Source organism: Lipotes vexillifer, unplaced genomic scaffold, assembly GCF_000442215.2.
Source record: "Lipotes vexillifer unplaced genomic scaffold, Lipotes_vexillifer_v1.1 scaffold666, whole genome shotgun sequence".
Lineage (NCBI taxonomy): Eukaryota > Metazoa > Chordata > Mammalia > Artiodactyla > Lipotidae > Lipotes > Lipotes vexillifer.
Genome location: NW_006787408.1, coordinates 4,641,599 through 4,656,896, shown reverse-complemented (window position 1 = coordinate 4,656,896; position 15,298 = coordinate 4,641,599). Strand labels below are relative to the sequence as shown.

The 15,298-nt window shown below is 37.8% G+C and overlaps 1 protein-coding gene across 1 annotated transcript in view; it reads right to left on the bottom strand.

The window, feature by feature from the left end:
* The window catches only part of GTF2A1L (general transcription factor IIA subunit 1 like), a 58,204-nt gene extending 43,554 nt beyond the window's left edge, over window positions 1–14,650 (bottom strand). Inside the window, 3 exon segments of the mRNA XM_007472262.1 lie at window positions 11,712–11,835; window positions 12,026–12,127; window positions 14,630–14,650. Of these exon segments, the coding sequence (XP_007472324.1) occupies window positions 11,712–11,835; window positions 12,026–12,127; window positions 14,630–14,650 (247 nt within the window).
* Window positions 14,651–15,298: the final 648 nt, after the last annotated feature.

The window sequence follows — 15,298 nt, the reverse complement described above, 5'->3', positions numbered from 1 at the left end:
CCTACACACCAAAAAGTCTTTAATACATTAAGGCAGTTAATCATTTAACAACATTTGGTCCCTCTTTGAACCATACCAAATTTTAATATCCAAGTCACATTATTCAAGAGGTGCAAAAACTGGTAAATTTCTTTTTTGTCACTACTCTTTAGTATATGACTCTCCTGATGACCAAAATGAATATTCTAACTCAAATCACCTCAAGAAACAACAATTTTGTTGTTTTGTTGTCTGAAATTTTTAACAGATCCAAATTCAAGAACAGGACATACAGTTTGTACCTGAAGTTTAGGACTTTTAATGCTCAAAGGTGAAAGCTAACAAACCTCTCAATGTTCCTGGTTCTTCCCTGTCTTCCTCTCACAATGACTGATGGTTTCATCAAAAAGACTATGTGACATGAAGACCAAATAGCAGAAGATGATTTGAATTGCCCTAGAAATAAGGCAATTATAGACAAAGTGACTACCTGTCTCTGTGTGCTCAGGATAGTCCTAGTTTACACCTGTTATTCTGAGGTTATTATTATTATTACTATTTATTTATTTATGACTGCATTGGGTCTTTGTTGTTGCGCGCGGGCTTCCTCTAGTTGTGGCAAGTGGGGGCTACTGTTCGTTGCAGTGTGCGGGCTTCTCACTGCGGTGGCTTCTCTTGTTGCGGAGCTCGGGCTCTAGGCACATGGGCTTCGGTAGTTATGGCATGTGGGCTCTAGAGTGCAGGCTCAGTAGTTGTGGCGCACAGGCTTAGTTGCTCCACTGCACGTGGGATCTTCCCAGACCACGGATCAAACCTGTGTCTCATGCATTGGCAGACAGATTCTTAACCACTGCACCACCAGGGAAATCCTGAGGTTATTATTAACAGAATCCCATTTCTCTCTCAAAAGTGGATTATAGGGCTTCCCTGGTGGTGCAGTGGTTGGGAGTCCGCCTGCCGATGCAGGGGAGGCAGGTTCATGCCCCGGTCCGGGAGGATCCCACATGCCACGGGGCGGCTGGGCCCGTGGGCCATGGCTGCTGGGCCTGCGCATCCAGAGCTTGTGCTCCACAGCAGAAGGGGCCACAGCGGTGAGAGGCCCGCGTACCGCAAAAAAAAAAGAAACAAAAATAAAAGTGGATTATAAGCAAAAGACCCAGAACAGCCAATATGATATTCAAGGAGAAAATGATGAACTACTAACACTACCCAACTTCAAGACTTGCTGTAAAGCTACAGTAATCAAAACAGTGTAGACAAATAGATGGCAAAAAAATAGACAAATAGATCAGTGGAACAGAACAGACAGCCAAGAAATAGATCCCCATAAATATAATCAATTGATCTTTGACAAAGGAGCATAAGCTATACGATGGAGCAAAGACAGTCTCTTCAACAAATAGTGCTGGAACAACTGAACATCCAATGCAAAAAAAAAAATGAACCTAGATACAGACCTTACACGCGTCACAAAAATTAACTCAAAATGGATCACAGAGCTAAATGTAAAATGCAAAACTATAAAACTCCTGGAAAATAACATATGAGAAAATCTACATGACTTAAGTATAGCAATGACTTTTTTGATACAACATTGAAGGAACAATCCATGAAAGACATAACTGATAAGCTGGACTTAATTAAAATTAAAAACTGCTTTGTGAAAGACAATGTGAGGAGAATGAGGAGACAAGCCACAGTCTGGGCGAAAATATTTGCAAAAGACATACCTGAAAAGGGACTGTTATCCAAAATAAACAAAGCAGTGGAGGACCTTCAAGGTGGTGGAGGAGTAAGACATGGAGATCACTTTCCTCCCCACAAATACATCAAAAATACATCTACAGTCTATGGCCATACCATCCTGAAAGCGCCTGATCTCGTTTGATCTCGGAAAAATACATCTACATGTGGAACAACAACTACAGAATACCTACTGAATGCTGGCAGAACACCTCAGACTTCCCACAAGAGCCATGTGGCTCACAGGGTCTTGGTGCTCTGGCCAGGGGTCAGGCCTGGGTTCTCTGAAGTGAGAGAGCTGAGTTCAGGACACTGGACCACCAGAGATATCCCGGCCCCACATAATATCAATCGGCAAGAGCTGTCCCAGAGACCTCTGTCTCAATGCTTACACCCAGCTCCACTCAACGACCAGCAAGCTCCAGTACTAGACATCCCACGCCGAACAACTAGCAAGACAGGAACACAACCCCACCCATTAGAATAGAAGCTGCCTAAAATCATACTGAGTTCACAAACATCCCCAAAACACACACCAGACGTGGTCCTGACCACCAGAAAGACAAGATCCAGCCTCATCCACCAGAACACAGGCACCAGTCCCCTCCACCAGGAAGCTGATACAACCCACTGAACCAACCTTACCCACTGGAGGCAGACACCAAAAACAATGGGAACTATGAACCTGCAGCCTGGAGACCCCAAACACACTAAGTTAGGCAAAACGGGAAAATAGAGAAATATACAGCAGATGAAGGAGGAAGGTAAAAACCCACCAGACCAAACAAATGAAGAGGAAATAGGCAGTCTACCTGAAAAATAATTCAGAGTAATGATAGTAAAGATGATCCAAAATCTTGGAAACAAAATGGAGAAAATATAAGAAACATTTAACAAGGACCTAGAAGAACTGAAGAGCAAACAAACAATGATGAACAACACAATAAATGAAATTAAAAATTCTCTAGAAGGAATCAATAGCAGAATAACTGAGGGAGAAGAATGGACAAGTGACCTGGAAGATAAAATACTGGAAATAATTACCTCACAGCAGAATAAAGAAAAAAGAATGAAAAGAATTGAGAACAGTCTCAGAGACCTCTGGGACAACATTAAACACACCAACATTTAAATTATAGGTGTCCCAGAAGAAGAAGAGAAAAAGAAAGGAACTGAGAAAATATTTCAAGAGATTATAGTTGAAAACTTCCCTAATATGGGAAAGGAAATAGTCAATCAAGTCCAGGAAGCACAGAGAGTTCCAAGCAGGATAAATCCAAGGAGAAACACACCAAGACGCGTATTAATCGAACTACCAAAAGTTAAATACAAAGAAAAACTATTAAAAGCAGCAAGGGAAGAGCATACAAGGGAATAACATACAAGGGAATCCCCATAAGGTTAAAAGCTGATCTTTCAGCAGAAACTCTGCAAGCCAGAAGGGAGTGGCAGGACATATTTAAGTGATGAAAGGGAAAAACCTACATCCAAGATTACTCTACCCAGCAAGGATCTCATTCAAATTCGATGGAGAAATTAAAACCTTTACAGACAATCAAAAGCTAACAGAATCCAGCACCACCAAGCCACCTTTACAACAAATGCTAAAGGAACTTCTCTAGGCAGGAAACACAAGAGGAGGAAAAGACTTAAAATAACAAACCCAAAACAACTAAGAAAATGGTAATAGGAACACATGTATCAATAGTTACCTTAAATGTAAATGGATTAAATGCTCCAACCAAAAGACACAGACTGGCTGAATGGATACAAAAACAAGACCCATATATATGCTGTCTACAAGAGACCTACTTCAGACCTAGGGACACATACAGACTGAAAGTGAGGGGATGGAAAAAGATATTCTATGCAAATGGAAATCAAAACAATGCAGGAGTAGCAATTCTTATATCAGACAAAATAGACTTTAAAATAAAGAATGTTACAAGAGACAAGGAAGGACACTACATAATGATCAAGGGATCAATCCAAGAAGAAGATATAACAATTATAAATATACAGACATCAAACATAGGAGCACCTCAATACATAAGGCAACTGCTAACAGCTCTAAAAGAGGAAATCGACAGTAACACAATAATAGTGGGGGACTTTAACATCTCATTTACACCAATGGACAGATCATCCAAAATGAAAATAAATAAGGAAACACAAGCTTTAAATGACATATTAAACAAGATGGACTTAACTGATAATTATAGGACATTCCACCCAAAAACAACAGAACACACTTTCTTCTCAAGTGCTCATGGAACATTCTCCAGGATAGATCATATCTTGGGTCACAAATCAAGCCTTGGTAAATGTAAGAAAACGAAATCATATCAAGTATCTTTTCCAACCACAAGATGAGACTAGATATCAATTACAGGGAAAAAAATCTGTAAAAAAATAAAAACACATGGAGGCTAAACAGTACACTACTAAATAACCAAGAGATCACTGAAGAAATCAAAGAGGAAATCAAAAAATATCTAGAAACAAATGACAATGAAAACACGATGACCCAAAGGCTATGGGATGCTGCAAAACCAGTTCTAAGAGGGAAGTTTATAGCAATATATTCTTACCTCAAGAAACAAGAAAAATCTCAAATAAACAACCTAACCTTACACCTAAAGCAAACAGAGAAAGAGGAACCAAAAAACTCCCAAAGTTAGCAGAAGAAAAGAAATCATAAAGATCAGATCAGATAATAAATGAAAAAGAAATGAAGGAAACAATACCAAAGATCAATAAAACTAAAACCTGGTTCTTTGAGAAGATAAACAAAATTGATAAACCATTAGCCACACTCATCAAGAAAAAGAGGGAGAGAACTCAAATCAATAAAATCAGAAATGAACAAGAAGTTACAACGGACACTGCAGAAATATAAAGAATCAAGAGAGATTACTACAAGCAACTGTATGCCAATAAAATGGACAACCTGGAAGAAATGGACAAATTCTTAGAAAAGCAAAACCTTCCGAGAGAGAACCAGGAAGAAACAGAAAATATAAACAGACCAATCACAAGTAATGAAATTGAAACTGTGATTAAAAACCTTTCAACAAACAAAAGCCCAGGACCAGATGGCTTCACAGGCAAATGTTATCAAACATTTACAGAGAGGCTAACACCTATCCTTCTCAAACTCTTGCAAAATATAGCAGAGGGAGGAACACTCCCAAACTCATTCTATGAGGCCACCATCACCCTGACACCAAAACCAGACAAAGCTGTCACAAAGAAAACTACAGGCCAGTAACACTGATGAACATAGATGCAAAAATCCTCAACAAAATACTAGCAAACAGTATCCAACAGCACTTTAAATGGATTATACACCATGATTAAGTGGGGTTTATCCCAGGAATGCAAGGATTCTTCAATATACGCAAATCAATCAATGTGATACACCATATTAACAAATTGAAGGAGAAAACCCATATGATCATCTCCATAGATGCAGAAAAAGCGTTTTATAAAATTCAACACCAATTTCTGATAAAACCTCTCCAAAGAAGTAGGTGTAGAGGGAACTTACCTCAACATAATAAAGGCCATATATGACAAACCTGCACCCAACATCATTCTCAATGGGGAAAAAGTGAAACCATTTCCACTAAGATAAGGAACAAGACAAGGTTGCCCACTCTCACCACTATCATTCAACTTAGTTTTGGAAGTTTCAGCCACAGCAATCAGAGAAGAAAAAGAAATAAAAGGAATCCAAATAGAAAAGAAGAAGTTAAACTGTCACTGTTTGCAGATGACATGATACTATAGAGAATCCTGAAGATGCCACGAGAAAACTATTAGCGCTAATCAATGAATTTGGTGAAGTAGCAGGATACAAAATTAATGCACAGAAATCTCTTGCATTCCTATACACTAATGATGAAAAATCTGAAAGGGAAATTAAGGAAACACTCTCATTTACCACTGCAACAAAAAGAGTAAAATACCTAGGAATAAACCTACCTAAGAAGACAAATGACCTGTATGCAGAAAACTATAAGACACTGATGAAAGAAATTAAAGATGACACAAGCAGATGGAGACATATACGATGCTCCTGAATTGGAAGAATCAACATTGTGAAAATGAGTATACTACTCAAAGCAATCTGCAGCTTCAATGCAATCCCTATCAAACTACCAATAGCATTTTTCACAGAAGTAGAACAAAAAATTTTACAATTTGTATGGAAACAAAAAGACCCCAAATAGCCAAAGCAATCATGAGAAAGAAAAATGGAGCTGGAGGGATCAGGCTCCCTGACTTCAGACTATACTACAAAGCTACAGTAATCAAGACAGTATGGTCCTGGCACAAAAAGAGAAATATAGATCAACGGAACAGGATAGAAAGCCCAGAGATAAACCCACACACATATGGTCACCTTATCTTTGATAAAGGAGGCAAGAATATACAATGGAGAAAAGACAGCCTCTTCAATAAGTGGTGCTGGGAAAACTGGACAGATGAATGTAAAAGAATGAAATTAGAAAACTTCCTAACACCATACACAAAAATAAACTCAAAATGGATTAAAGACCTAAATGTACAGCCAGACACTATAAAACTCTTAAAGAAAAACATAGGCAGAACACCCTATGACATAAATCACAACAAGATCCTTTTCGACTCACCTGCTAGAGAAATGGAAATAAAAACAAAAATAAGCAATGGGACCTAATGAAACTTAAAAGCTTTTGCACAGCAAAGGAAACCATAAACAAGATGAAAAGACAAGCCTCAGAATGGGAGAAAATATTTGCAAACAAAGCAACTGACAAAGGATTAATCTCCAAAATATACAAGCAGCTCATGCAGCTCAGTATCAAAAACAACCCAATCCAAAAATGGGCAGAAGACCTAAATCGACATTTCTCCAACAAAGACATACAGATTGCCAACAAACACATGAAAGGATGCTCAACATCATTAATCATTAGAGAAATACAAATCAAAACTACAATGAGGTATCACCTCACACTGGTCCAAATGGCCATCATCAAAAAATCTACAAACAAGAAATGCTGGAGAAGGTGTGCAGAAAAGGGAACACTCTTGCACTGTTGGTGGGAATGTAAATTGATGCAGCCACTGTGGAGAACAGTATGGAGGTTCCTTAAGAAACTAAAAATAGAACTACCATATGACCCTGCAATCCCACTACTGGGCATATACCCTGAGAAAACCATAATTCAAAAAGAGTCATGTACCACAATGTTCATTGCAGCACTATTTACAATATCCAGCACATGAAAGCAATCTACGTATCCATCGACAGATGAATGGACAAAGAAGATGTGGCACATATATACAATGGAATATTACTCAGCCATCAAAAGAAACTAAACAGTTATTTGTTGTGAGGTGGATAGACACAGAGTCTGCCATACAGAGTGAAGTAAGTCAGAAAGAGAAAAACAAATACCATATGCTAACACATATATATGGAATCTAAAAAAAAATGGTTCTGAAGAACCTAGGGGCAGGACAGGAATAAAGACACAGACGTAGAGAATGGACTTGAGGACACGGGGAGGGAGAAGGGTGAGCTGGGACGAAGTGAGAGAGTGGCATGGACATATATACAGTACCAGATATAAAACAGAACATACTCTTACCATATGATCCAGCAATCACACTTCTTGGTATTTGCCCAAAGGAGTTGAAAACTTATTTCTTCACAAAAACCTGCACACAAATGTTTACAGCATTTTTATTCATAATTGCCAAAACCTGGCAGCAACCAAGATGTCATCCCACAGTAGGTGAATGGATATATGAACTGTGGTACCTCCGGACAATGGAATATTATTCAGTGCTGAAAAGAAAGGAGCTATCAAGTCATGAAAAGACATGGAAGAAACTTTGAAGTCTGTGTGCCTAGAGCCTGTGCTCTGAAGCGGGAGAAGCCACCGCAATGAGAAGCCTGTGCACCGCATCGAAGAGTAGCCCCCGCTCACCACAACTAGAGAAAACCCGGGTGCAGCAACGAAGACACAAAACGCAGCCAAATATAAATAAATAAATAAATAAATATTTTTAAAAATCATATTAATAACTGAAAGAAGCCAATCTGAAAAGGCTGTATACTATAGTGTTACAACCACATGACGTTCTAGAAAAGGCAAAACTATGGAGACAGTAAAAAGATCAGTGGTTGCCAGGGATTGGTGTGAGGGGAACAGATGCAGAGGAGCACAGAAGATATTTTGGGCAATGGAAATACTCTGTATGAAACTATTACAATGGAGTCAAGTCATTATAAACTTGCCCAACCCCACAGAACGTACAACACCAAAAGTGACAATGTAAACTATGGACTTTGGGTGTTTACAATGTGTCAATGCAGGTTCATCAACTGTAACAAATGTACCACTCTGGTGGGGTATGTTGATAACTGGAGAGGCTATGCATGAGTGGGAGCAAGGAGTATATGGGAAATCTCTGTACCCTCTCTCAAATTTGCTGTGAACCTAAAGATGTTCTGAAAAATTAAGTATTTTTTAAAAGTGGATTATAAATTATATATAATAGAATATAAGAATAGAACAGCAGTTCTCAAAGTTTAGTGTACAAACCCCTGGGGGTCCCTAAGATACTTTCAGGGTGTTCATAAGGTCAAAACTATTTTTATAATATCAAAACAATATATGCCTTTTTAATTTTTCACTAAATATTTTAAGGTGGGGGGTAGTACTGACATTTGCACTGATGGCACAAAACCGTGATAAATAAAACGGAAGGCACCTTCACATGACTTAAGCCTGTAAGCACCAAACCTTACTAGGGCTCATTATATTTATTCTCCATTGCTATTTACTCACAGTTTAAAAATAAACAAATAAAACCAGCAACAACAAAACTGTTTCACTTAATAAATTCCTTAATGTAACCATAAAGAATTATTTTTACTAAATTTCAACGCTCAAGCATACTTGCTTTTAATATTCTGTGTGAGGAAATAGGAAGAACATATAAAGCATTTCTGTAGCATATACAGAAGTACAAGGAAGTATGAGGAAATCCAATGGTGCTATTGTTTAAGTTGGGAGCTGACCTAGCGAATTTCTCTTTTCAAGAAACACTATTTTACCTGAAAGAAAAACTGACAGAAACTGTGGTTCATCAGACTTGGGTATTTGGCAATTTTTTGAAAATGAACTAAGTGTGCCCATCACCTCAAGGAAAACAAACTGATAGTATTTGTTTGGCAATGATAAAATTCAAGCTTTCAAGCAAAAATTAGAATTTTGAAAACTATATCCACTACAGTAAGCTTCATCGCTTTCCAATACTTAAACACTTTTCTGTGAGATATGTGGAGATATTAATATGATTTTTTATCCTGCACAATGAACAATGTGTCAAATGTGTAACTCAGTGAACCAATATTTTCCACGTCACCCACGTATGTTACAAAATTACACAGGGGTTAGACAGTCATTCAAAAGGCAAGATAAACCAGTGAACTCTAACATCACAAAAAGTCCACTGATATGGTTTCAGATTACACTTTGCAGCTAACCTCTCAGAAACTACCACGTGTTGAGTTTTAGCATAGTACCAAATTACCTGAAAAAGCTATTAAAACACTCTTCCTTTTCCAATTATCTATCTGTGAAAGATTAGATTTTCTCCTGCCAAAACTACATATCACAACAGATTAAATTTAGAAATAGATATGAGAATCCAGCTGTCTTGTATTAAGCCAGACATCAACAAGAATTGCAGAAAAGTGAAACAATACCAGTCTTCTCACTAAATATTTTTTTGTTCTGGAAAAGAGTTATTTTTAACAAATATATAGTAACATACAATCATTTTTTAAATTAATAAATCAACATTTTAAAAATTTCTCAACTTTAATTTCTAATATGGTAAATAGATACTAACAACCCACATAAAAGGAAGCACTTTGAGGTTCTCAATTTTTAAGTGTAAAGAGGTCTTGAGACCAAAAAACAAAAAGAAGTTGACAACTGAAGATATAGCAAATGATTAAACAAATGGATAATAGAGTCAAAGAAAACACAACAGGGCAAACAAATTTTAACAGTGGAGAAGACAAAGGCAAAGGACTTATTCCATTGTAGATTTAATTTGAACTTATTATCAAGAGATAAAAAGGTTGTAGAGTATGTTTAGGCTATCTTAATCAGGCTTTCAGAAGCATACAACAAGATGATATCATTTAAAAGTGCTTCAATTTTATGAGGCTGTTTACTTCAGGAATCTTATTGCAGAGTACCTAGAGATGAAGAGGGGCAGGAAAAAGGCCTATAATGCAGTTTTACAGGATACATGTGCTTCCTCTTCACTTCATCATGAATGATGTAGAAAAGAATAAGAAGAAAAACTGTCTGGTTTAAATGTAATTATTTCTATTATTCTAACCTCTAAGACAGAATTAGAAAGAAAGAAGTGCTGAGTGAAAGTCAGCTAGATATATTAGTTGCAAGACTATTTTGTGATTTAAATCACTGGTAATATTACCATCTTGAGGCAAAATCAAGTATTACAATAGTGTTCCAGCTAGTCTTTTCTTAAGAACCATGCTTTTCATAAACGACAATCAAATATTTTACTACTCCACATTCCCCACCCTCCAAGCCACTCCTAAGGAAAAAATCTTTAAAGTTCTTTAATGAAGAAAAAACTTAAAAGAATGTTATTTAAATAGAGAAATAAAAGGGATGCCCTAATAAAACAGTAAAGTTAAAAATGAAAGCATAGCCAAAAACTGAACAATTGACGTAATTCAATGTGTCAACTTAATAATTAAAACAGCCACGGCTAACTCTCAAAGAGCAACGTTACACATTTTAAGCACAGCATTATATAAGTTGTGTTTGGTGACTCAACACTCATTGTTAATTTCATTTTTCTACGTTATAATTGCTGTCACACTTAAATTCTCTCATTTTGTAATAGAGGAGGTACTAGCCTCCTTACTATCAATATTTTCCCCTCACCTTGACCCACAAGATTTTCATGTGAATTTTTCCAAGTATGCCATGAACAATCTAGTTTTTACTGACAAACTAATCCAAAATCTACCCTTACCTCTTGCAGACATTCATCTATTGAATTTTGGCTAAATCCAATAAAACCTACTTGTGTGTGTCTGTCTGTATCTGCGCACGTCTGTATCTGGGTGTGTCTCCCTGAGTCCGGATATGTCTGTTGGTGTGTGCCTCTGTGTCTGTCAGTGCATCCCTATGTGCCTGCGTCTCTGTGCATCAACATGTATATACACACACACATCAGGATAGCGTAAGGATTATAAGAATCAGAGGAGAAAAAAAGAAATAAAGGCTAGAAAGATATAATAGTATTGTTTTATCTTTTAGCAGTTAGTCTTTTCCAGTTTAAATTGATAGACATAATATGGACAAATATTTCCCTTAAAAGCAGAGGTCTAGATTTAAGTCCAAGATTAAAGACAATACGCATATGGTCCATTTCTAGCCATCATTTTATATCCAAAACTGTGAAGTAGCCTGAATAACCTCCATATTCCCTGTTTATACTCCATTTTGCTTCCATTTCAATTACAGATTTACAATACATACAGATAGCAAGAGAAAGAGAAAGAATGCACAAGCTTGCAAGCACCCATCTTTCCCTCTGCTTCTTCACCAAGTGGCTGGATTACTCCTTTACTAGAGCCAATCAAATCCTCTGAGATAAACAAAGGGTATTTCCAATAGCCCACAAACTATATAATTTGTTCCTATGAAGTAAGGCTTTGTCACCTTTGTGGACTATAATAGTTTTAAAAAGTTTAAATAACCTAATTTTTTTGTCAATAATTACATGGCAGTGATGACTGATCCTGTGTTCTTTTAATAGCAATGATTTTGAAGTCCAAGCCCTCTCCCCTTAAGAACATTACCCTAATTCCAAACCACCACCAAATGAGAATTTGTTCTGCATATAGTACTCATTTACTAACTATATCCAACCTGTTGATGATTGCAATGTTTGGTGCAAGCTGTGTGGCAACTGAAGGGTGAACAAAGGCAAATGGACACCATTTCTGAAGAAGCCTTCTGTTGCTCTAGACTGCAAAACCTTTGTTTCCCAGAGCTGCAGAGAAAAACAAAATGTTTGCTCTAAAAAAAAAAAATTAGGATATTTACTCCCGTATTTTTTACTTTTAAATTGTCAGCTGAAGGCACAATAAATGGGTATTAAACTATAATGAAGGGGTTTGAATTTAATTTATCCATTTTTTTAAGCTGAAAAAACAAGAGAGAAACTTCTACTGTCTACAAACCTGCTTCAAGTCTTTTAAGACTTGTTCCTCTATACCTTCTTCAGCAAATAGATCCCGCACTCCTTCAATTACATCTTCAATTACAGATCTGTAGAGTTTAGGCTACATAAAAGCAATTGTTAAAGTTTTACATTCTCAAGTTTGAGTGTATCCAGCCTTAAAAAACATGCAGTATACACTTTCTAATCTTATATTTGAAGAAAAGCCACCATAAGAATTTTCACTCTGTGCATCCTATTCCCAATACAGTCTTAGCTTTCCATAAATTGGTTAACTTCAGACCCATAGTCTCAGCTTATCTATAAGGCTGAATCACAATACTACAAGAAAATATGAAATAATAATCTCATCAAAATGTATGGTTACTTTTAGGATCCTTGGCTTTTGTGTCAGTATTTAACCTCCACACTCCTTTTTAAAAAGGAAATTAATTTAAGACAGGTGGAAATGAACCTTTTGTTTTCAATTTACCTTTTTCTCAGAGGGACCCAGAGAGCTTTTTTAGAGTTTACTATATTACTTCCATAAATGTAAATAAATTCCAAGCCATAAATTTGGGGCAAGCATCTACAATAGAGTCACCAAAGTCTGTCCCGCTTCCAACATACAGAGTCCAAAAAGATATTCTGAACCATGGTCAAGTAAAAGTACAACTGCACCAAAAAGGATTTCCTAAGAGAAACTAAGGAGGACATAAACAAACCTTACCCTTCCACAATCTGCATACTGCAGAGATTAAGTAACATCCTAAAAGCAGATCTTTACCAGATTAAAAACTGGTCAATATCAATAGAAAAACAGCCCTGTGAAATAAACTCAGTCCTTCAAATCTATGTAAACTGTGCTCCACTCCCACCCTAGTCCAAAATGGCAATGCTGGGAAATTCCCTGGCAGGCCAGTGGTTAGGACTCAGCGCTTTCACTTCCTGGGTTCAATCCCTGGTGTGGGGACTAAGATCCCGCAAGCCACGTGGCACCACCAAAAAAGATCAAATAAAAATAAATGAAATTAAAAATTAAAAAATGCAAAAAAGAATGGCAATGCTAAGTGTACTGACAATACTGACCTGGTGGAAGTTCTACTGATAAGAAATAACAAAATAGGAATTTAGTTGAATTGCTCTTATTTCAAATTGCTTAATCAGGCCAAATTGAAAATTCTGTCATTCTAGGACTGCTTTTTCATACTACTCAGTAAATATTCTAAGTACTCCTATTCATACGAAGAGTAGTTAGCTATTAAACTTATTCCTTCTAAAGATCCAGAGTGAGCCTATGAAAAAGCCAATCAGTAATATTTAAATAATACGTTATTCACAAGCATAGTCAATAAGATTAAGTGCCCTAGATTAGTTCCTTCTTCTAAAACAGTCTGATAAAGCTGTGCTTAATTGATGTGTCAGTGTTAGGCCCAGCTAGTGTGATCACACTTAAAGCTAGAGGTAAAAACTCCTAGGGATAAAAACATCTTTTAAGATCTACCCTCAGAATGTAACAGCAGCCATCAAAAATAACCCATTAGAACACAATTTTTCAAAAGCAAAGTAGGAATTGAACATACTTTCCCTTCTAGGACTACAGCTAGACTTTATATTCTTTCCCTGTTATCTTCATTAGTATATGTATAGTCCACTATGCATAGCCTAGGAAATCCATCTTAACCTCTTCCCTGTTTAAAAGAAAACACACACACACTCCTTGGAGTTTCACCATCAAATAAAATGGTATACACGGTAAGCTTACATTCAAGCATAATTATTTCACATATATTAAAATACATTATCAGAAAAAGGATACACATTAAAATAATAACTTGTCTTCAGAAATGAACCATTTTATCCTTCGTATGTATAGATGGAACCCATAAAACAACACAGATCTGGACAAGCACCAAATGTGAAGTCTGTTGAAATGAACTAAAATAAACGTGATTTCTTGACTTTTTTTCTTTAAATCAATTTTTAAGATTGATAGAGGGTCTCACAAGATCATTTAGCCCGTCAGTTCTCATGCGAGGTTTACGTACTCCTTAACGGTAACAAAAAGCAACGTCTGGGTTTATCAATTCCAACTGTACACTTAAACACTAAGATGCTTAAGGATGGGGAAACGGAGGGGTGGGGGAGAGCTCTAAAAATATGTGGTGGGGTAACCTGAAGTATCACATTACCTGTTATTTCGGGTAAATAATATAGCTTAGACTCAACAGTGGTCATACTAAAATTAAGAACTACAATTAGAGTACAACTGAACTCAGTAATTCTAAACACACTAAACTGGGAGGCTTAAGGTGCGTTCCATCTCTAACCACCTTCTCAAATCCTCACTCTAGAGGACCTCAGTTCGGTGAGGAGTAAGAAGGAGAAGAAGAGGGGCACTTGTTCTTCTGGCGGGGGGCCAGGTCCAACTTCCGGCTGAGCTACTGGCCCTCATCCACTTCCTCTAACACGGAGAACAGAGAAGCCCCTAAGGGAGAGGGCTCCTGAAAGTCTGTAAAGAGCCAGGAGGGAAAAAAAAGGGTATGCGGAACTCCACTGCCATGAGCCAGGACCGCGCTCCCTCTGCACGGAGCGCAGACCGAGAGGCCAGGCGGGTGGTCCTTACCACAGGGTTGACGCACTCCATGACCGCAGCTCCAACGCCTTGCCGCTTGCGCCTGCGCAGCACGCGGTGCGCCTCCGAGGTCCGTTCCTTGCGTGCTTTGAACGTAGGTGCACGTTCTCCACGCAACGACGTCAGGACGCTGGGGGTGGGGCAGGGGAGGAGAGAAAGGTTAATGACGAGGGTTAAGTGGAGTCGCGCTGCAGAGGCAGTTAAGAGGTTGACCTGAACGTGCAAAGAGACCAGATAAAACGGGGTGGTTAAGTCTGGTGTAACCAACTTTGGGCCGTTCACATGACCCTTGAAGAGCCTTTATTTTCTCAATCTATAAAATAAAGGCTAATAAGGGATGAGCAATGCAGCGGTAGATCCCAGTTCACGTTACCTTTGAGAAGAGGGGAGCTAGTAGTATCTGTCCTCTCCTTCTGTCAATTTTCATTCCCCCCCTTACGCCCCAGTCACAGCTGAACTCCAGTATATAATAAGAGTCAAACTCTTCTAAGATTGGTTCTCAAAGTGTACGACAGCAACATCAGCTTCATCTGGAAACCTGTTAAAAATGCAAATTATTGGGTCCCGCCCCAGACCTACTGAATCAGAAACTCTGAGGCTGGGACCTAGCCTTTTGTAACTTTAACATGCTCTCCAGGTGATTCTGATGGGCACTTAAAT